The 24,188-nt window shown below is 36.1% G+C and overlaps 1 protein-coding gene across 1 annotated transcript in view; it reads right to left on the bottom strand.

Annotated features, from left to right (window-relative positions):
* LOC149808202 (uncharacterized) overlaps positions 1–24,188 on the bottom strand; it is a 176,535-nt gene that overhangs the window by 60,434 nt on the left and 91,913 nt on the right. The window contains exons 9-12 of the mRNA XM_089965715.1: positions 18,690–18,808; positions 8,967–9,130; positions 5,772–5,899; positions 546–1,118 (exon numbers count right to left, since the gene is read on the bottom strand). Coding sequence (XP_089821841.1) covers positions 546–1,118; positions 5,772–5,899; positions 8,967–9,130; positions 18,690–18,808 — 984 coding nt within the window. The remainder of the gene's footprint in view (positions 1–545; positions 1,119–5,771; positions 5,900–8,966; positions 9,131–18,689; positions 18,809–24,188) is intronic.

Consider the following 24,188-nt stretch of genomic DNA (forward strand, 5'->3'; position numbering starts at 1 on the left):
CCATATGGCTTACAAAACAGCTGACCTTTTCACTTAGCTGGACTGAATAGCACTGTTAGAATACAACCCAATGTAATCGGCTTTCAAACTTTCAACTGTTATGCTTGTCTCATTTACTACAGTGTGATCAAACTTCTTTTGCACTTTTGGCCTGCAAACTGCATGAAAAATGACTAATACAAAACTTTTCTACTAGTTTGAACTCAAAGATTCATTCATTCTTAATTTAACATCATTCATACATGTATCTCTTTATGTACTTTTAATTGTAAATGGTTAGGTTCAATATACATTCAGAACATTTAAACATTAATTTTACTTTTACTGACAGGTGGTTCATCCACAAGCATTAAAAACAATTTAGATTATCATAAATTGTTTAGATATGCCTCAAACAATGCTTTGAAATAAGAAATTTCTGAGGACACATATTCCTCTAATTATTGTCAGAGTGTAATATCATATTCAAATTCAGCAACACACTTAACTGTCTGAATTTGGCAAACAAAAACTATAAAAAATTTTAAAAAATTGCTCTGACTTACCTCTTCCTGAAACCAGAACTTGAGAACATCATGGGACATAATCACATGACTGTCATCATGGAAATGGCATGGAACATCTACATTCCCTTGAAGATCCTTAACAGGGATCAGGCAGTCAACTCTGTATCCAACAGATCGTGGGCACTGTACAAACAGCTCAAATTGCAGACTCTGTCCCAGGTAACCAATAATATTGGTGAGAGTCTCTGTAATAAACTCTTGAGCTTCAATACATAGTTTGGAAGATGGTGTCGTCTCAGTGGCTCCCATTCTTGTCACTCGTGTAAATATGATGTATTCCCTGAATAACACAGTTAATGTGTGATGAAGATCAAGGCTGAAGATACAACAGCCACAGAAGATCTGATTTTCTGACTTCCTTTGGGCAATGGGCCAGTGAGACACGCAGGTGGCAAGCAGGCGATGGAAGATGGGAAAAGGCAGAAATTTTCCCATGAATTTGTAACAAAGGACTGAGGAGTTGCTCTTCATTTCTGGATCTGGTTTAGGAAACATGACCTCTTTTGGTGTTGTTTCCTTAAGCATGCATGGAGCAAGGAAGTATTGTTCCACCTACAATATAAATAACAAGTGTCCCACAATGGCTCATGTTCTACACTTAAAAGAAAATTCAAGGAATTCAAGAAAAACCATTAGTACTTTTCAACTGCTAAGTGTTGAAACATCACTGATATTCTTGGATTACCTAAGTCCAAATAACTATCCATTCAGGAAGAGTAGAACCAGTAAGACTTTTAATATAGCCACTATAGTTTGCATATCAAATGTAATATTGACACTGTTTTTATTTAGTTCTCTTAGTGAAAACTTCATGCAACATGGTCATCCATTCAAGAAGAGCTGCATGATGGTCACCATGATGGGCATACTGGATCTCAAATTACCACCAATTAATTTTGATTAATTAAATGTCTTCTGGTGAAACCCCCTGTCAATATCACCATCCATCCTGGAGTAGCAGTTACAAGTTTCTTAAAATGGATATTATGGTAGTCATATTGGAGGTCAGATTGGCACCATATTCACTTAGTACCAACAAAACTAATAGTCTTTTAGTGAACACAATACCTCAACATGACCATTTCAAAGTAGCTGCTGTTAGATGTCCAGATGGTTCAATTGTCATTTAGGACCAATCAGATCTTGGGATTAATGGGTATTAAAGCTTGATGCCAATCCTTCAGCTACTTAAGAGGATTAGTGGAAAACTTGTGCAACAGATGGATGACAGCTACAACGTGCAACAGATGGATGACAGCTACAACGTGCAACAGATGGATGACAGCTACAACCTGACAATTTTTTTAAATTGTCAGACTCATGTATCAGACCAGTAGAGCAAAACTGACACAATTTATAGCTAGAACCTGTACTCCATGTTTGAGACCAAAACTAAATAAAACTTGTGATTTAAAGTTAGAATTTATTAGTTTAGACCAGTTGAACTAAAAACAAATGATCTGTCACTAGCATTGCTCCAGTTATGGATGAGACCAGACTAAACAAAAATCATAAGATTTATAGCAAGAATTTGTGAGTTTAATTACATCAAGTAATCAATACAGTTTATTGGCATACACTAGTCAAGAATTTGAATATGGTCTCAGGATATCTTTATAAAGGTAATTTCTTTTCTACAATCCAATAGCAATAAAGTCCATCTAAAATGTAGTGGTAATGAGGTCTATCAAGCAGTAATATGGTCTACCTACAGTCCAGAATATCCACAGTCCAGTAGTCATAAGGTCTATCTACAGTCCAGTAGTCATAAGGTCTATCTACAGTCCAGTAGTCATAAGGTCTATCTACAGTCCAGTAGTCATAAGGTCTATCCACAGTCCAGTAGTAATAAGGTCTATCTACAGTCCAGTAGTCATAAGGTCTATCTACAGTCCAGTAGTCATAAGGTCTATCCACAGTCCAGTAGTCATAAGGTCTATCCACAGTCCAGGCGGGGGCCCCGAGTGGCCGAGTGGTCTAAAGCGCTCTTCGTTACGGATCACTGCCATCTCACCTCTGTCTGCGGCGGTTCGATCTAAGATTCAGCCAATGTGGGTATGTGAGAAAGCTTGCCAGTAGCTTCTCGAGGGTCGGTGGTTCTTTCCGGGGTTTTCCCGGGTTCTTCCTCCACCATTAATACTGGCCACCATGTATAGCCTATCATGTGCTGAAAAATGGCGTTAAACCCCACAACAACAACAACAACAACACAGTCCAGGCATAACAAAGTCTATATAAAATTATATACAATCCACTAGTCATAAGGTATATCTACAGTCCAGTAGTTATAATTTTAATTATTGTGTCACAGTAGTATTAGCAACTCTTGTTATAGTTGTAATTATTGTAGTCACAGTAGTATTAACAGTTCTTGTTATAGTTGTAATTGTTGTAGTCACAGTAGTATTAACATTTCTTGTTATAGTTGCAATTATTGTAGTCACATTAGTATTAACAGTTCTTGTTATAATTGTATTTACTGTAGTCACGGTAATAGTAGCAGTTCTTGTCATAATTTTATTTACTGTAGTCACAGTAGTATTAACAGTTCTTGTTATAATTGTAATTACTGTAGTCCCAGTATTATTGACAGTTCTTGTTATAATTGTAATTACTGTAGTCACAGTAGTATTAACAGTTCTTGTTATAATTGTAATTACTTTAGTCACAGTATTATTGACAGTTCTTGTTATAAATGTAATTACTGTAGTCACAGTAGTATTAACAGCTCTTGTTACAACTGTAATTATTGTAGTCACAGTAGTAGTAGCAGCTCTTCCTATAGTTGCAATTATTGTCATTTCATTATTTTCTAGAAACTGTGACAAGGAAAATTTCATTAATGACAATTGTATCCCACAAGTTGCTCCTATATATAAGTAGTGTCTGTCTCTCCAAACAAAAACAGGAACATAATTTATCTTCAGTTTTATTTGTTTTGAAAAGATAATTAAAAAACTTGATTATTCCTTGTATTTTTTTCTTCAAATATTGTATCCTACAATAAATGACTAGTTTGCAACTGGCATGTGTTACATCTTAAAATATGATAAAACTTCACTATATTGCTGTATTAAAGTGTCATCCTTTTATATGTCATAATTGCAGATTAAAAGGAAAAACATTAAGTCATCTATTTTCACAATCTACATAACTGCCACAGATAAGCTCAAAACTATTTTATTTCTTTGACATTTGGAATAATCATAACTTCAATAGAATAATGGTGTATTTAAATTCAAAGGCTAATGCATTTTGGAATTAGATCATATTATAATTTATGGAAATACAGATTGTAATGTAAATATATGCTTTTATTTTAAATTGACTTGATATTATTGTAAACTTATCATCAGTAATTCTAATTCAAAGTTTTATATCCTTTTGGACTGCTACATTTGATGGATTCAGTTTGGTCACCATGTTTTACATTCCATGAATGGTTTAGAAATGTTTTACATTCCATGAATGGTTTAGAAATATTTTACATCTTCAGGTCTTCACTTAAATCTGGAACACATTATAGCATTATCTTTACAAAATACAAAACTGTTGACATTTCCTTGTGTAAGAACTCTTATCTTGGATAGGTCAGGGACAGTTACAAATAGTAACCAAATCCCTCACACTGTAACTGTACTTCCTACAGATACAAAACTGCCATGACAACAGTCCCTTGTTTCTGTCAGTATTACACAGTGAATAAGCTCATTTTTGTCTTGGACTGGAGGAAACAATAACCACCAATCAGATCCAAGTGTATGTCATATTAATGCGTGATATACTGAATAAGCAGTCTTGTAAATACAATACAAGTAGACAAGATATGAAGCAAAAGAGAAAGTTCTCATTACTGTGGCCATCCTAGATAGTCACCTTCTGTTGATTTGTTGAATGGGGTGGGTGTTGTCAATAACTTCTCTTTTTCACTGACAAAAAAGAGTGATGCAATGGCTTTCTCTGATGAATTCTTAATTTTTAAAAACTAAAAGACAAAGAACTGATAACTACTTCTTACTATTCATGATTACAGTTACTTGTATAGTGTAAGCATCATTCATATTAGTTCTTCAACTAATGTATTGATAAGTATGGCAAACTGATCAAAATGTTCATGCCTCACTGCATTGTTTCACCCCTAGTAACAATGTCAGTGAAACTACCTAAATGTCAATTGTGACCAAAAGAACACAGCTTAAGTACAATCACTAAAACATGAAACCAATTTCTAACATAACATAATTTTCAATGATAACTGAAGCATTCCTTTTAATACTGTTACATGCCAAATTTTGTGTTGCAAGTAATAATGCCTAAGAAATGAACTAAATGCAAAGGTTAACAAATAATCACTTTATTAATTATAGATTATGGTGACCATAATGTTACTGAAAGGTGTAATACATGTACTCCACAAAACACATCAATACATTTTTGCATTCTTTTATGACTCTAGGAAAAATAATATCCAAGAAAAGAGCCCAAACACAAACACTGACCTAGAAAAAGTAAGTTTAAGTCAATGAATCTTGAAATACTGGTCACAGTGACTTTGTTACTAATGATGGCTTTAACACTCCTCATGTTGCAATTATGTACTAAGTTATGTGATTCCACAGGCAATAATACCCCAGATAATGAGCTAACACAAAGGTGAACATAAATCACTGGACCACAGGATATGTATCACAGTGACCTACTTTTTTGAAAAATCAGTTCTGCTCCATAAGACAAATCAAGATAACAACTTATGTGACTCTAAAAGTATGACTGTGAAAATGAGCTCCATTCAAACCTCAGTGTAGTATTGATGCTTGATGAATTGGCAGATGAGATGACATCACCAATCCATTAGCCACATCTGAATTGCAACTTGGCAAAATATGAATTTCTTGCTAATATTTTTGGTTCTTGAATACAAAGATGACTGGGTGTACTTGTATATAAATGTAAACAGAAGTAAATTTTCTCACTCTAAGGGGTATCCCCTAGGACAGCTTTGTTGCTAGAATCGGTTGTAAATCAGAAATTTGTTGGCAAAATTTTCTTTAAGTAGGATCATTTTTTTGGCAGTCTTAGGGGTTGTCCATGACTTAAAGTAATAATGTAGAAGGCAGAATAATTGCTTCTAATGCAATGTAATGTGAGGAAAGGAAACATTAAAAGAGAAGAAAAGATAAAATGCAGACCTTAGAGTCAACTAACCTTGATTTCAGACCCATCATCACTGTAACATCTTGGCCTGGCAATGATGTTAAGACGCTCCATGAGTAGCAAAATGTGTTTCTTGTTGTCATGGAGATCTGGATGATTTTCTTTTGTCCAGAGAGCATCTTAAAATGGGAAGATAATGATTATTATATTAGTATCTTTAGTTTGCACTTAATTGAATTTAGAAAAACCTGAAGAAATATAATCCTTGAAAGAGACTGACAAAGAATTCATTCTCTCCAATTAAATGTATTTACAACTATTAGATCTCTTTAGCTAAAAGTATTATATGGCATGGTTGGATATGCGAGACAGCAGTAGATCTCATAAGGTATTTTGACTGTGTAATGTATTCAAAGAAACTCTAAACTTGAGTTGCAAGATTAAGGATTGTTGTTGTTGTAGGGTTTAACGCCATTTTTCAGCACATGATAGGCTATACATGAGGGCCAGTATTAATGGTGGAGGAAGAACCTGGGAAAACCCCAGAAAGATCCACTGACCCATGAGAAGCTACTGGCAAGCTTTCTCACATACCCACATTGGCTGAATCCGAGACTCAAACCCACGCAGACTGAGGTGACATGGCTGTGATCCGTAGTGGAGAGAGCTTTAGACCACTCAGCCACTCGAGGCTCCAAGATTAAGGACTCATGCCAAGCTATAAAACATTAAGCATTCATGCCAAGCTATAAAACATTAAGGATTCATGCCAAGCTATAAAACATTAAGGATTCATGCCAAGCTGTAAAACATTAAGGATTCATGCCAAGCTGTAAAACATTAAGGATTCATGCCACACTATAAAACATTAAGGATTCATGCCAAGCAATAAAACATTAAGGATTCATGCCACACTATAAAACATTAAGGAAACATTAAGGATTCATGCCTAGCTATAAAACATTAAGGATTCATGCCTAGTTATAAAACATTAGGGATTCATGTCAAGCTATAAAACATTAAGGATTCATGCCTAGCTATAAAACATTAGGGATTCATGTCAAGCTATAAAACATTAAGGATTCATAAAAAGCTATAAAACATTAAGGATTCATGCCAAGCTGTAAAACATTAAGGATTCATGCCAAGCTGCAAAACATTAAGGATTCATGCCACACTATAAAACATTAAGGATTCATGCCAAGCAATAAAACATTAAGGATTCATGCCAAGCAATAAAACATTAAGGATTCATGCCACACTATAAAACATTAAGGATTCATGCCTAGCTATAAAACATTAAGGATTCATGCCTAGCTATAAAACATTAGAGATTCATGTCAAGATATAAAACATTAAGAATTCATAAAAAGCTATAAAACATTAAGGATTCATGCCTAGCTATAAAACATTAGGGATTCATGTCAAGCTATAAAACATTAAGGATTCATAAAAAGCTGTAAACCATTAAGGATTCATGCCAAGCTATAAAACATTAAGGATTCATAAAAAGCTATAAAACATTAAGGATTCATGCCTAGCTATAAAACATTAAGGATTTATGCCAAGCTGTAAAACATTATGGATTCATGCCAAGCTGTAAAACATTAAGGATTCATGCTGAGCTATAAAATATTAAGGATTCATGCCAAGCTGTAAAACATTAAGGATTCATGCCAAGCTGTAAAACATTAAGGATTCATGTCAAGCTATAAAACATTAAGGATTCATGCCAAGCTATAAAACATTTAGGATTCATGCCAAGCTATAAAACATTAAGGATTCATGTCAAGCTATAAAACATTAAGGATACATGCCATGCTGTAAACCATTAAGGATTCATGTCAAGCTATAAAACATTAAGGATTCATGCCAAGCTATAAAACATTAAGGATTCATGCTGAGCAATAAAACATTAAGGATTCATGCCAAGCTGTAAAACATTAAGGATTCATGGCAAGCTATAAAATATTAAGGATTCATGCCAAGCTGTAAAACATTAAGGATTTATGCCAAGCTGTAAAACATCAAAAATCATGCCAAACTATAAAACATTAAGGATTCATGCCACACTGTAAAACATTAAGGATTCATGCCAAGCTGTAAAACATTAAAAGTCATGCCACACTATAAAACATTAAGGATTCATGCCAAGCAATAAAACATTAAGTATTCATGCCAAGCTATAAAACATTAAGGATTCATGCCAAGCAATAAAACATTAAGGATTCATGTCAAGCTATAAAACATTAATGAATCATGCCAAGCTATAAAATATTAAGGATTCATGCCAAGCTGTAAAACATTAAGGATTCATGCCAAGCTGTAAAACATCAAAAATCATGCCAAACTATAAAACATTAAGGATCATGCCACACTGTAAAACATTAAGGATTCATGCCAAGCAGTAAAACATTAAAAATCATGCCAAGCTATAAAACATTAAGGATTCCTGCCAAGCAATAAAACATTAAGAATTCAGGCCAAGCTATAAAACATTAAGGATTCATAAAAAGCTATAAAATATTATGGATTCATGAAAAGCTATAAAACACTGGGATGAAATCCAAATAAATGCATAAAATCATATATCATTTTTGTATGCATTAAAATGATATTATTTACTTCATTAACGTTTCCCCTTTATGTGTATTCAAACAAAAATTCATCTTTTTCTGATTAAGGGAGAAATTATACTCCTAAATATTTAGTTCTGCAACAGACCCTTTATTGTTTCCACCAATTTAAAATTACTCTTACAAAGAGGTTGAAAGTTTAATATCCTCTAATTGTGAAAGCATCATCAATTAGAAAAATCAGTCTGAGAAATAAATTTGGTACAATGTGTGGAAACCTTTACACCAAGCTTAGTCAACTGGCCAGTACTTGGACATCTGACTGACATCAACTTAATAATAACAAATGTTGATAGCAGGAAAATGGACAGAATATAGACAGATGTACTCCAAAAAGAGTCTGGGCCACTGCCATAAGGTTGCACTGCTTTAAGAGATTGAGCTGAAATGTGGCAGATAGCAGCATCACAAGCAGCATTTATGTAATAAAGTAGTAAAACATATACACACATGGAGAGGCAGGATAATAATGGACATGCTTTCTATTGAAAGTGTGAGGATGCAACTTACTTCAGAAAATACCCAATTTGCAGTTTGTTAAATTAACATGAAATGAAAAGAGGAAATCACAGTCTGAAAATGTTTTATACATAGCAAGAAATTTACTAACCAATCAGTTCTGGAGAAAGTTTTCCACTCTTGTTAAACATGTACCACTTGTCAGTGACAGCTGGGGCACATCTCAGGACAAACAACTCAGCAGTGATGAGGGACTTGAGGGCGTCAATCATCCATTGTGGTACCAGCACAATCTTGTCTCGCAATACTTCTGTGCTGTATATGAAATTAAAAGTAAAAAAGACTACAACTCATACTCACTGAAATCAGTAAATGCTTACTCAGTGGCCTGATTCTGCCTATTTGCTGGAGGTACACTGAAAACAGACGGGGTTTTTTGCTTAAAACGGAACACGTACTGTTTGGGACAAACGGTTTTATTAAATGCAAAATATGTCTAAAATGTTATATGTACTAAAGTTTTGCTTCCAAGTAATCTTGTAAGTGATAAGTTTCTTTCTTTTCTGGACTTTTTCCAGATCAATAGGCTGTTGCCACATCTGTAAGCTCTTCATTCATGAAGGCAGTAATAGTCTCCACTGTGATGTTGCTTAATCCATTCCAGCTACGAGACGTTTATTTTGTCATACTGTATTGAACAGTGGTAGATACATTTCAGATTTCACAGCCTTATTAATTGGTGCTTATTTTGCTATAATGTATTGAACAGTGGTAGATATGTTTCAGACTTCACAGCCTTATTAACTGGCACTTACATTGCTGTACTGTATTGAAAGTGGTAGATACGTTTCACAGACTGTACAGCCTTATTAACTGGTATTTATATTGCTATACTGTAGTGAACAGTAGTAGATATGTTTCATATTTCACAGCCTTATTAATTGGTACTTATGTTGCTATACTGTATTGAACATGGCTGATATGTTTCAGATTTCACAGCCTTATTAATTGGCACTTACATTGCTATACTGCATTGAACAGTGGTAGATACGTTTCACAGACTGTACAGCCTTATTAACTGGTACTTATGTTCCTTTACTGTAGTGAACAGTGATAGATATGTTTCAGATTTCACAGCCTTATTAATTGGTACTTACATTGCTATACTGTATTGAACAGTGGTAGATATGTTTCAGATTTCACAGCCTTATTAATTGGTACTGTACTTACGTTGCTATACTGTAGTGAACATTGGTTGATAAGTTTCACAGACTGTACAGCCTTATTAACTGGTACTTATGTTGCTATACTGTAGTGAACAGCAGTAGATATGTTTCACAGATTTCACAGCCTTATTAATTGGTACTTATGTTGCTATACTGTACTGAGTAGTGGTTGATACATTTCAGATTTCACAGCCTTATTAATTGGCACTTACATTGGTATACTGTAGTGAACAGTGGTTGATAAGTTTCACAGACTGTACATCCTTATTAAATGGTACTTATGTCGCTATACTGTATTGAACAGTGGTTGATAAGTTTCACAGACTGTACAGCCTTATTAACTGGTACTTATGTTGCTATACTGTATTGAACAGTGGTTGATAAGTTTCACAGACTGTACAGCCTTATTAACTGGTACTTATGTTGCTATACTTTAGTGAACAGTGGTTGATATGTTTCACAGACTGTACAGCCTTATTAATTGGCACTTACATTGGTATACTGTAGTGAACAGTGGTTGATAAGTTTCACAGACTGTACAGCCTTATTAATTGATTAATTGGTACTTATGTTGCTATACTGTAGTGAATAGTGGTTGATATATTTCAGATTTCACAGCCTTATTAATTGGTACTTACATTGGTATACTGTATTGAACAGTGGTAGATATGTTTCAAAGACTGTACAGCCTTATTAATTGGTACAGATGTTGCTACACTGTAGTGAACAGTGGTAGATATGTTTCACAGATTTCTCAGCCTTATTAATTGGTACTTATGTTGCTATACTGTAGTGAACAGTGGTTGATAAATTTCACAGACTGTACAGCCTTATTAACTGGTACTTACGTTGCTAATTACTGTAGTGAACAGTGGTTGATATGTTTCACAGATTTCACTGAATTATTCATTTGTACTGACCTTGCTATACTGTACTGAACAGTGGCTGAGATGTTTCACAGATTTCACTGATTTATTTATTTATACTGATCTTGCTATACTGTAGTAAACAGTAGTTGGTATGTTTCACAGATTTCACAGCCTTTTGAATTGGTACTTTGTCTCATAGTCATAATCCGAATTCATCTGTATTATTTACTGCTTAGTTTAATATCCTTGTTCTGTTTGATTTTGCATGTAACAATACTAGGCTACCTGTGACTACTGTAGCCCAGAATACAGATGTGAATGTCTGATATTAATCTGCCATCACAGTGACTGTTGTATCCCAGACAATCAATATGAATATCAGAAATGCATCTGTCATAATAGTGACTATACTACTATGCTGGGCAGTATATTTGAATAATATATTTGGTGATCATTTCCATTCATTTATGATATTAATTTGAAGCAAATGTCAAAATTATTCCTTTGCTTTTAGTCTAATTAATAGTTTGTATTTCAATGGTCAAGTTCTTAAATCAACAAGTGACCGGTTCCAGTCGGCCTGAGATCAAACATCTGACTGACATGAGACTGATGGCCAAGTGGTTCCAGTGGGCCTGAGATCACATACCTGACTGATACCAGACTGAGGGCCAAGTGGTTCCAGTGGACCTGAGATCACATACCTGACTGACACCAGACTGAGAGCCAAGTGGTTCCAGTGGGTCTGAGATTACACACCTGACTGACACAAGACTGAGTGCCAAGTGGTTTCATCAGGCCTGAGATTGCACACCAGACTGAGGGCCAATTGGTTCCAGTGGGCCTGAGATTGCACACCAGACTGACATCAGACTGAGGGCCAAGTCATTCCTGTGGGTCTGAGATTGGACAATTGACCATCATCAGACTGAGGGCCAAGTGGTTCCAGTGTGGTTCCAGTGGGTCTGAGATTGCACACCAGACTGAGGGCCAGTTGGTTCTAGTGAGCCTGAGATTGCACACCTGACTGACATCAGACTGAGGGCCTAATGCAACAGTGGGTCTGATATCATGCACCTGACTGACATCAGACTGAGGGCCAAATGTAAAAGTGGGACTAAGATTACACACCTGATTGACATCAGACTGACAGCCATATTGAAAAGTGTGCATGACATTACACACCTGACATCAGACTGAGGGCCAGATGCAACAGTGGGTCTGAGATTACACACCTGACTGATGTCAGACTGACATCAGACTGAGGGCCAAATGCAACAGTGGGTCTGAGATTACACACCTGACTGATGTCAGACTGAGAGCCAAGTGCAACAGTGGGTCTGAGATTACACACCTGACATCAGACTGAGGGCCAAATGCAACAGTGGGTTTGAGATTACACACCTGACTAATGTCAGACTGAGGGCCAAATTCAACAGCAGTTGGCTAAAAAAATCTGGATCAGTAAACTGCCTGCTCTCAGCATTTTATTAAATTATGAAACACTGAATCAATCACTAATACCTAAAATTGTGTTCAACGCTTTTTGTAGGTTTGGTTTCGAATTATTGTCTCTTCATCCATCTGTCCATATGAGGACAACAGGTCAAGTTGTGTTCAACATTATGATGTCCATTGTTGGTCAGTTTTTGGTTTCCAATTTTTCATTCATCTTTCAAAAACAGGCCATCTTACTAGACAACAGATCAATATATCAGGTAACAGTTCACCCTATTAGTTAACAGATCAATATGTCAGACAACATATATAAAACAGATCACCATATCAGACAATATATCACCCTATTAAACAAATCAAGATATCAGACAACAGGTTACATTACTAGACAACAGATCAACATATCAGACAAGAAGTCACCCTATTAAACAAAAAATCTCTATATCAGACAACAGGTACCCCCATTAAACAGACTAACATATCAGAAAGTCACCTTACTAGACAATAAATTAACATATCAGATAACAAGTCACCTTATTACACAACAGATCACCATATCAAACATTATACCATATTAGACAACAGGTCACTATATCAGACAACAGGTAACCCATCAGATAAATTATCACCCTATCAGACAACTTTCAGATCACAATGAAGAACAGGTCACCATATTATAAAAGTTTGGCCTGGTTTGGTTTCATGGGTTTAATGATATTTTTCAGCACATGATAGGCTATACTTAGAGGCAAGTGTATTTGGTGGTGGAAGAACTCAGAAAAAACCCAGGAAGAACCACTGACCCTCAGGAAACTACTGGCAAGCTTTCTCACATACCTCCATTTTCTAAGGTAAGATGCAAATTCATGTGAAAGATCTGAGATGTCAGTGATCTGTAAAGATGAGCACACTGAACCACTTGGCCATCTCAGACCCAATATCAGACAATACATAACCATGTTAGACAACAGAACAGAATTATTTGTAAAAAAAATATATTGAAAGGCCCCAACGTCTCAGTCCTTCTTTGCCAAATTTGGTTCAATTCTGTTTAGTTCATGAAAAATCAGAAACCATCTATTGGTTATCAGCAGTGGCCATATTGGTTGCCTGATCAATATCAATTATACAAATTTCATGATAACAAATGACATCACTTTGCCTTTATCTTGGTGTCACTTGTATAAACCTGTAATACACAAAAGCCATAATACCTTTTTTCAAATTTGGTCAAATCCTGTTTAAGGAGTTTTGCAAAGTCATCATTTCAAATTGTTTTTATGCTTATTTAAGAAATTATGGCCATGTGAAATTGGAGACAGAAATTGTATATATGAAATTTAAAGGTCTTCAGTCCCAAATTTCAAATGTTTGTGATCAGTGTTTACAAAGAAATAATTTATTTTCCCTTAATGATAGCCATAAAGGCATTTATTCAAGGTTGCTTCCTGTCATATTTAATCAAATCCTTTTGGCAAATTTTGAGAAGATGATTAAATACTTGTTTATATTTTGCAAATCAACATCAGTCATACAACATTCAATGGGTTTTAAGGTCAATGCCGTTGAAGTTTTTCAGATGATGTTTATAGGATTTTCTCACAATCATTGCCATATGAAATGCTGACTCAGCATTATTGAAACTTGACAGGCAGTCATGCTAAAATACTCTCTGCCACCTTTGTTGAAATTTCTCCCATGGACATTGGACAACATAAAAAGGACACAGAACCATGCCATAAGTTATAGCCATATGAATTGCCATTTTTGGTCATGATGTCATAAATATCACGATGTTGCCCCAATTTGGTTACACAGTCGAAAACAATGTCAGCATTAATATTTAGATTCTGAGATCTGGGACTCTTCAGAATAATAAAATATCCAACTTTTCATACAGGATGGCCCGTACAAGTAATCAACCTTGTAAAAAAATGTTTTGTTCTTGAAGTATGCTACAATCTGCTTATATTTGCTTTGCAGGTCACAGAGGTCACTGAGAGCATCATTATTTTGGGATGTACAGTTCATGTTAAATATCAGAAGAACTACTTTTAGTCAGGTAGTATGACTTATTCCATGACTAATGTCCCATGAGAATTTTTGTGGTGAAAGCATGTCACTAATTTAGACATTGTAAAGGGACCTATAAAAAGAACAAAAAGCTACTGGCAGTCTGGAAATTTCATCTGGTTAAGTTGATGAGTCGGTGAAAGAATCAATTGATATGTGTCTTCACCTTGACCTGATAAATTCACCAGTACGAAATAATTAGGCGGATTCCACCTGGAACTTAAGCAAACTTCAGGCAAAATCTGACTCAAATGTTTTAAATCTGGTTAATACAAAGGCGGACATGGAAAATTGGAGAAGTCAAAGATGAATCCATCTAGAGTCCGTATAACTCTAAGATGGACTTTTGTCAAATTCCTGCTATATAATACATCTTTAGGCATAATTTTGGACTTGGTTGATTCTCCACCCACCATCTAGGTGGAATTAGGAACTTAGTCACTGGCACCTATTATATGAAAGGAGGAATCTGGACTTAGTTTATTTTCTAACCAACATCTAGGTGGATTGAAGAACTTAGTCATTTACATCAGTTAAATAAGGCAAAATTAGGACTTGGCTTTTGTGTGTCTGTAAAGTTAAATGACTGAAAATATAGTGATATTTTGTGATTGTAATATCACTGACAGTTCAATAAAAATATCAATAAGATATAATAAAATTTATTGTTTCTTGTACAATTTGAATGATTTTCAGCAGCATTTAATTATTTCCTGTTTCTGATAGCTGTAATTTTATTGTTTATTTTGGGCACAATTTATAACTTCTTTCCACATCTTTTCTTGTTAAATTTCTTTTACAAATTTGTGGTTGTTGTATTTTTGTTTAACTTCAATTGGATTGAACTGCCATCAAACAAGTTTTCATCTTGGTTTCTGTTTTAAAACAGAATTGCATTTGGTATTCATCATATTGATACTATTTTCATATAGCATGCAGGATACAATACCCCTATCACCAGCTAGTATTGATCATATTGATATGATTGTGATACAAAACTCATGATACAATACCCTACCATCTGTCTTGATCATACTGATATCATTGTGATACAAAACACATGATACAATACCTTATCAACAAAACACATGATGCAATACCATATTATTGTGATACAAAACATGATGCAATACCCTACCAGTGTGTATTGATCATACAGATATTATTGTGATACAAAACACATGATACAATACCCTATCATCAGTGTGTCTTGATCATACAGATATTATTGTGATACAAAACACATGATACAATACCCTACCGTTGGTATATATTGATCACTCTGATATTATTGTGATACAAAACACACGATGCAATACCATACCATTAGTGTATATTGATCACTGATATTATTGTGATACAAAACATGATACAATACCCTACCATCAGCGTGTATTGATCATACTGATATTATTGTGATACAAAACACATGATACAATACCCTACCATTAGTGCATATTGATCACTCTGATATTATTGTGATACAAAACACATGATACAATACCCTATCATCCATGTGTATTGATCATACAGATATTATTGTGATAAAGCACACATAATTGAATGCATCTATCATCATATAATGATAAATAACATCAGTTATAAAACTATTCATGAAATGTGACATCATACATACAAATATACATACATACATACATACATACATACATACATACATGACCGCTCCGGTGGCCTAGTGGTTAGAGCATCCGCCTCGGATGCAGGAGGTCGTGGGTTTGATCCCCGGCTGAGTCATACCAAAGACTTACAAAAATGGTACTAACAGCTGCCTCGCTTGGCGCTCAGCATTAAGAGGTTAGTGTTAGGACTGGTTGGCCCGGTGTCAGGATAATGTGACTGGGTGGGACATCATGCTACATGTCTGCGGCATGATGCCCCAGTGCTAGACATCACTATAAACTGACACATTGCAGACATCGTAGCGATATGACTGAAAAATTGTTGAAGCTACTTTAAAATTCCAAATCACATCACATACATACATACATATGTACATACATACAGCCGCGAGTGGCCGAGTGGTCTAAAGTGCTCTCCATTACGGATCACTGCCATCTCACCTCTGTCTGCGTGGGTTTGAGTCTCGGATTCAGCCAATGTGGGTATGTGAGAAAGCTTGCCAGTAGCTTCTCCTAGGTTGTTCATTCTTTCTGGGGTTTTCCTCCACCATTAATACTGGCTGCCATGTATAGCCTATCATGCACTGAAAAATGGCATTAAACCATACAACAACAACAACAAACATACATACATACATACATATATGCACACACACGCTCATACAAACATATATGCACACACACATGTATGAATGCATGGACACACACATACATACATACATACATACATATGTACATATGTACATGCATGCACACACATGCATGAATGCATGGACACACACACATATGCACACACAAACATACATACATTCATACATATACACACATGCATGCATGCATACATGCATGAATGCATGGACACACTATGCACACACAAACATACATACATGCATATACACACACACATGCATGCATGCACACATGCATGAATGCATGGACACACACATATGCACACACACATGCACATACAAACATACAAGCCATGATGCTAGATATGTTGTATTATGAGTGAAGTATCACAGTCATGATACAAGCAATACAAGCCATAAGGATAGGTGTGTTCAGAAGTTCAGTTGGTAGAGTACCAGACTTGTAATCCATAGTTAGCAGGTTCAATACCTGCCAAGGAAACCTGCTTTGGTGCATCCTTTTGAAAGGTATTTGCATCCCGTTTCCCCAGAATGATATATATTACAAATGCAGTTGAAACAACAACAAAAAAACAATACAATGCCTGTAGACATACATACATACATGCATGCACACACACATGCATGAATGCATGGAGCCACACACATATGCAAGCACAAACATACATACATACATACATACATACATACATACATACATACATACATACATACATATATAGATATATATATATATATATACACACACACACACACGTGCTTATCCCTTTCATCCCAAAAGTTTTTTGTTTATTGGATGCTATTTCTAGAACATGCTACAAGAGCCAGCTTTGATCATCCAGACATTTTGTATAAAATATGGGCAGGTAAAAGTAACTAAGGCAAAGTTGTTCAATCTAATTTGCTTCCGTGACCAACTCCATTGAGCCTAATATGAGGTATTATTGTAAAAGCTAGTTTGGTTCCCTGACCATCTGAACTGAATCCAATTTCAGATACTATTGTAAAAGCTAGTTTGGTTCTCTGACAAATTCCACTGAATCTAATATGAAACCCAGCTTCAGCTCAAACAAGGACTGGTTGAGATCTGACTCAAATGATCCTATTCTAGTAATTGTTGCAATTATTTCTTAAGGCCAAAATATACTGCAAGAGTCATGTCAGGGAAACATATGGTGCCATCGTAAGGGTTGGCATATCACATGCTTAAGTATTATCTGTTGACTGACATCATTGTTATCAATTTCCATAATGTATAGAAAACAGGACTGACATTATTGTCAATTTCCATAATGTAAAGAGAACAGGACTGATATCATTATTGTCAATTTCCATAATATATAGAAACAACATAAGTTTCAAGTAAATGTTCATTCTTTAAACACACTGACCATTTGCTACTGTTGGCAATATTGCCAACAAATGTGACATATTTCAAAGGACTTTGATGCAAGATGGTGAAATAAATTACTTTACAAGTATGTTATCTCAAAACACATTATCACAAATTAGTATAAAATGATAATAATACTAATTTTAAAATACAAGAAGTTTCAAGAAAAATACTAAATCATCAGCTGAAAATATTTATATTTATCTTGCATACTACACATGGCAGAAAATTTGCTATGTTTAGTTCTACCTAAAACTAATTATCTATAATCATAATTTTCAATGTCACTTAAAGAATGATATGCTTACATTACATTCTACATAAAAGTAATTATCCATAATTATCATCTCTATTGTCACTTCAAGAATGATCTGCTTACATTACAATCTCCATAAAAGTAATTATCTGTAATTATCATCTCCATGGTCACCTAAAGAATGATATGCTTACATTACAGTCTCCATAAAAGTAATTATCTGTAATTATGATCTCTATTGTCACTTAAAGACATGCTTATGAATCATGGCAAGAAAAAAAGCATAATGGGAAACAACTCCAATCTCACCTAAAGTAAAGTATGTTGCCAATGTCATGATTAAATCGAAGAAACAAATTCAATTCTTCCATGGGTATTGGAACATCTTCTGCCTGGTTGATGTCTTCCAATAGGGTCCGAGGTATCACCTGTAGACAAAAATGAAGAAGACCATTCAATATATACAATCATTTTCTTTGTTAATTTCATAGTTATTATTTTTTTGTTAAAGTTAGTGTTTCTGTTATGGTGTTCATTTACAAATGTGATAAGTACCACACAATGTCCATGTGAAAACATGTTTTCTATCATTTAATGCAAATTTATCACCTTATAAATATATTGCTTTTATTTAACACACTCTGATAATCTAAAGTTTCTGCTGCACAATCATGAAAATAATGTAAGTTACTTGGTTTTAAGTTGTCCAATTTCTCAGATATTGAATTCAATCAAGTATTTTTGAGAAGAAAAGCACTCCCTGCTCTACAAATGTACTTTAAATGAAATGTGCTTCCAAAACTGTTCTGTTCATACTATCATAGAATGCATGTATGTTGCATGTAATTGTGATCAACATTTTACTGTCCTGAAACATGTTATACAATCCTGTAATATTAATGAATGGCTGTCAGTTATCATCCAACTAAACCTTTCTCTCACTCTCTCTCACACACACCCATGTAAGGTGATTACTGGCTGTCAGTTATCATCCAACTAAACCTTTCTCTCTCACACACACACCCATGTAAGGTGATTATTGGCTGTCAGTTATCATCCAACTAAACCTTTCTCTCTCACACACACACCCATGTAAGGTGATTATTGGCTGTCAGTTATCATCCAACTAAACCTTTCTCTCGCTCTCTCTCTCTCACACCCACCCATGTAAGTTGATTATTGGCTGTCAGTTATCATCCAACTAAACCTTTCTCTCACTCTCTCTCACATACACCCATGTAAGGTGATTATTAGCTGTCAGTTATCATTCAACTAAACCTTTCTCTCGCTCACACACACCCATGTAAGGTGATTATTGGCTGTCAGTTATCATCCAACTAAACCTTTCTCTTGCTCAATCACACCCATGTAAGGTGATTATTGGCTGTCAGTTATCATCCAACTAAACCTTTCTCTCTCTCACACACACCCATGTAAGGTGATTACTGGCTGTCAGTTATCATCCAACTAAACCTTTCTCTCTCTCACACACACCCATGTAAGGTGATTATTGGCTGTCAGTTATCATCCAACTAAACCTTTCTCTCACTCTCTCTCACACACCCATGTAAGTTGATTACTGGCTGTCAGTTATCATCCAACTAAACCTTTCTCTCTCTCACACACACCCATGTAAGGCAATTATTCGCTGTCAGTTATCATCCAACTAAACCTTTCTCTCACTCTCTCTCACACACACCCATGTAAGGTGATTACTGGCTGTCAGTTATCATCTAACTAAACCTTTCTCTCTCATATACACACCCATGTAAGGTGATTATTGGCTGTCAGTTATCATCCAACTAAACCTTTCTCTCGCTCTCTCTCTCTCACAGACACCCATGTAAGGTGATTATTGGCTGTCAGTTATCATCCAACTAAACCTTTCTCTCACTCTCTCTCTCTCACACACACCCATGTAAGGCAATTACTGACTGTCAGTTATCATCCAACTAAACCTTTCTCTCACTCTCTCTCACACACACCCATGTAAGGTGATTAATGGCTGTCAGTTATCATCCAACTAAACCTTTCTCTCTCTCACACACACCTATTTAAGGTGATTATTGACTGTCAGTTATCATCCAACTAAACCTTTCTCTCACTCTCTCTCTCTCGCAGACACCCATGTAAGGTGATTACTGGCTGTCAGTTATCATCCAACTAAACCTTTCTCTCGCTCTCTCTCTCTCACAGACACCCATGTAAGGTGATTACTGGCTGTCAGTTATCATCCAACTAAACCTTTCTCTCGCTCTCTCTCTCTCACAGACACCCATTTAAGGTGATTATTAGCTGTCAGTTATCATCCAACTAAACCTTTCTCTCTCTCACACACACACCCATGTAAGGTGATTATTGGCTGTCAGCTATCATCCAACTAAACCTTTCTCTCACTTTCTCTCACACACACCCATTTAAGATGATTATTGGCTGTCAGTTATCATCCAACTAAACCTTTCTCTCGCTCTCTCTCACACCCATGTAAGTTGATTATTGGCTGTCAGCTATCATCCAACTAAACCTTTCTCTCGCTCTCTCTCTCTCTCTCACACCCATGTAAGGTGATTATTGGCTGCCAATTATCATCCCACTAAAGCTTTGGTCCCCAGAACCTATACATGTCTAACTCCCATGGCTTTTACTCAACTATGCTAACAAATTTTGTTCCCCGAAAAGTATATTTGTCTAACTCAAGTTGTTTTACTCAGTTATGCTGACAAGAATTTGATCACCCCAAAAAGTCAAGAAAGTTCAAATATTTCAAAAAATTAAAAAATTGTTGCAATTACCTTAAAATTTATTCAGGTTTTGTACATAAGAATACAAATTTGCATATTAAATTTCTTAAGTTTCCCTTGATGTTTTTTTACCAATCATGCTAAGAAGGAATTTGTCAAAAAATCAGTCCAAAGGTGCTAAATGCATCAAATGTTAATCAAGAGACACTCAAAGTGACTGATGTTCTACTAACCAAAATGAACTTCCAGAAAATCAAGTGACACTCAGTGTGACTGATGTTCTACTGTCCAAAATGAATTTCCAGGAAAGTGAATTTTAAAGTAAATTATGTTTCTCCAAGAATACTTACCCAATTAAATTATGTTAGGAATATTAGCCTGCTACCTCGTGAATTTTAGCCAAGTGTGGGCTAAAGGCTCCAATTTATTCAAATTCAGCAATGTGAAAACCCAGTACAGATTCCATTTTGGAAACAGTGAGGGAATTGGTTGACTGAAATAAAAAAAAATTCCATATGCCTAATATTTAATCTACCAGGATGCTAGAATGCATAAAATATCATAGAGCAGTTGCCTTTGATAGTAATTGGAGTCAACAGCTTTCCTCCAAGAGCCAGAGAAAAAGTTGACCAGTTCAGGGATTGAGACACTCAAAAGGATGATGTTATGGTATGGCATCAGTCCCTGAAATCATGCCATTTTCCCTCGTAAGCTTTCAGAGTGGAGGGCATTCTTGCTATCGAGATTCTCTCCACAGTTAAAGGTTTAAATTATTTGTCTCACAAGGCTGTCCTGATAAGAGCCAAATGTGCAGAAGACAGTCCTGGCAGGGAAGGCACACCTGTGACTGTGGTTGCTTTAGAAGATTTGTGTTGGCCGGAATCTTCCTGGGCATACCTATCACTAAATCAAGTAGATGGAGATTGTCACACCAATGTAGAAACTGCCAAATCAAAACTCATAGGTGTGGATATTTGGTGCCCCCCCCCCAGTTAAGGAGATACGTTAACCTATTGATGACTGCTTTGCCTGAGCGTTGATTCCAGAAATGACAGACATTGAGGACAGTCTTGAATTTTAGAAGGTTAATGTGTAGAGGGTGCTCCACTGTCTCCGATGTACCACTGAGAGTCGTGAAGTTGGGCACCCCAACTTTATGTTCTGGTGTTGGTACCATGCCTTTATGTCTTCTTGGGGATTCTCCAGTGGAATCCCCATAGTCAGCCAACCCGGGCTGTGCCACTGACACAGGAATGATCACATTTTGGGCATGATCATGCCTGTTGTTTTATGCACCCCCTACAAATGACCTTGTTAGCAATGGTACTCAAGTTCCTCTGACCCTATTCCCTTCGACTTGAAAATGGGCACCATTGCTAACAAAGTCATTTCTATGGGGTGCAGGATCAAGTCTATTGCCATGTTTGCAAGAACTCTCTTGCTGAAATCCAAATCCTGTTGGAAACATACTCAACAAGTTCGACAATCCTAATAACGTGAACAGCAGGGAGTTATCTCACATTCAGGTTGATAATAAAGTCCATACCCAGATGGACAAAAACTGGAATAGACAGGTCTGACTCATCCCAGTTCACTAGAAAATCTATGATTAAAAAGTGAAGGAAAATTGTTTCTGCCTTGGCGTAAGAAAGAACTTACCATATGTTTATGGAGGATGTTATCCAGGTTTGCTGTCATCAATGCAGATGAAGATGACCGGAATCAGGTAGCAAAGAATCCATAATGTTGCTAAAACCTCAAGGGTTCATGTTGAGGCTGAAGGGTAGGACTGCTGAACTGTGTCACAGGAAGCAAAATGGAGAAAATCTATTGATGTGAGATACAGTGAGTCTGAAATTGAAGGAGGCAGCCCTCCACAGGTAGGCTCTCTGTAGGTGGTGGGTAGGGTAGGTCAATGTTTAGAGTTAGGAGGCTTAAAAGTGGAAAAGCTTGGGTTTTATGCTACCTCTGTGTAGTTAGACTGAATTCTCCTGGCATTGGGCTGGAATATATTGCACATCTTACCGGAAAAAAATATCCTGCTTATTGTCTCTATGCATTGGCAGGTCTGATTGTTTCAAAACACCTGTCTGTGTTGAGTAGTGAATTGGAGGGGTAGTTCCTAAAGCTGCCTGCCTCTGAACTTTTCGAATTTTCCTCCAAAGAAGAATGGTGACCCAAACAGGGTCATCCATAAAGACAGGGTTAGATGATGCTGAGTGACGTGGACTGCATACATGTGTCACATCGTATCTGGTTGAAGTTGGCTGAAGCAGTCAACATATTTGCTTTTAAATCTAACATTGAAGATGTAGTGACTAAGTTTCAGACTAGCTAGGACGTTTCAGCATCCAGCACATATTTGTCCAATTTTCAAACAGTTGAGCAGACATGTGACCTGCTGCTGTATTTGATTCAAGGGCCAGGACACCAGTACTGTAGACATCTCACTGATTGTAGTTGAAGGGCCTGTTGGACAAATAGATTTCTCACTGAAATCTCTGCCATATTTAGGTTATGTTGAGGGCAGCATAGCTAAATGGACGGATTTGTCACTAACATCCCCGTAAATCAAAGTTGGCTGGACTGTTTCGATGAGAATGTCATCATGCTTGGATGGCCAGTGACTGCTGGACAGTTGGTGATGGCTGGACACCTGGTGTAGTGTAGGTGCAGTTGTATTATGAATTTGATTTTATGGATCTGATAAACACCAAAGGCCATGCTCAGACATGCAGGGAACTTATGCCCACCTGGCAATTATTGTTCTGGTGAAACCCCCCAAGTCATAATGACACTATCTGAACCAACCATATATGGCAATTAGTGTTCTTGTAAAAAAACATGTCATAACGACACAATCTGAACCAACTATATATGGCAATTAGTGTTCTGGTGGAAACCCCCATGTCATAATGGTACTATCTGAACAAACCAGATATGGCAATTAGCGTTCTAGTGGAAACCCCCATGTCATAACAGCACTGTCTGAATCAACCATATATCGCAATCAATGTTCTGGTGAAACCCATTCCATAATGGCACTATCTGAACCAGCTATATATGG

The sequence above is a fragment of the Sinohyriopsis cumingii genome, chromosome 1 (assembly GCF_028554795.1).
Source record: "Sinohyriopsis cumingii isolate HCF-2022 chromosome 1, ASM2855479v2, whole genome shotgun sequence".
NCBI lineage: Eukaryota > Metazoa > Mollusca > Bivalvia > Unionida > Unionidae > Sinohyriopsis > Sinohyriopsis cumingii.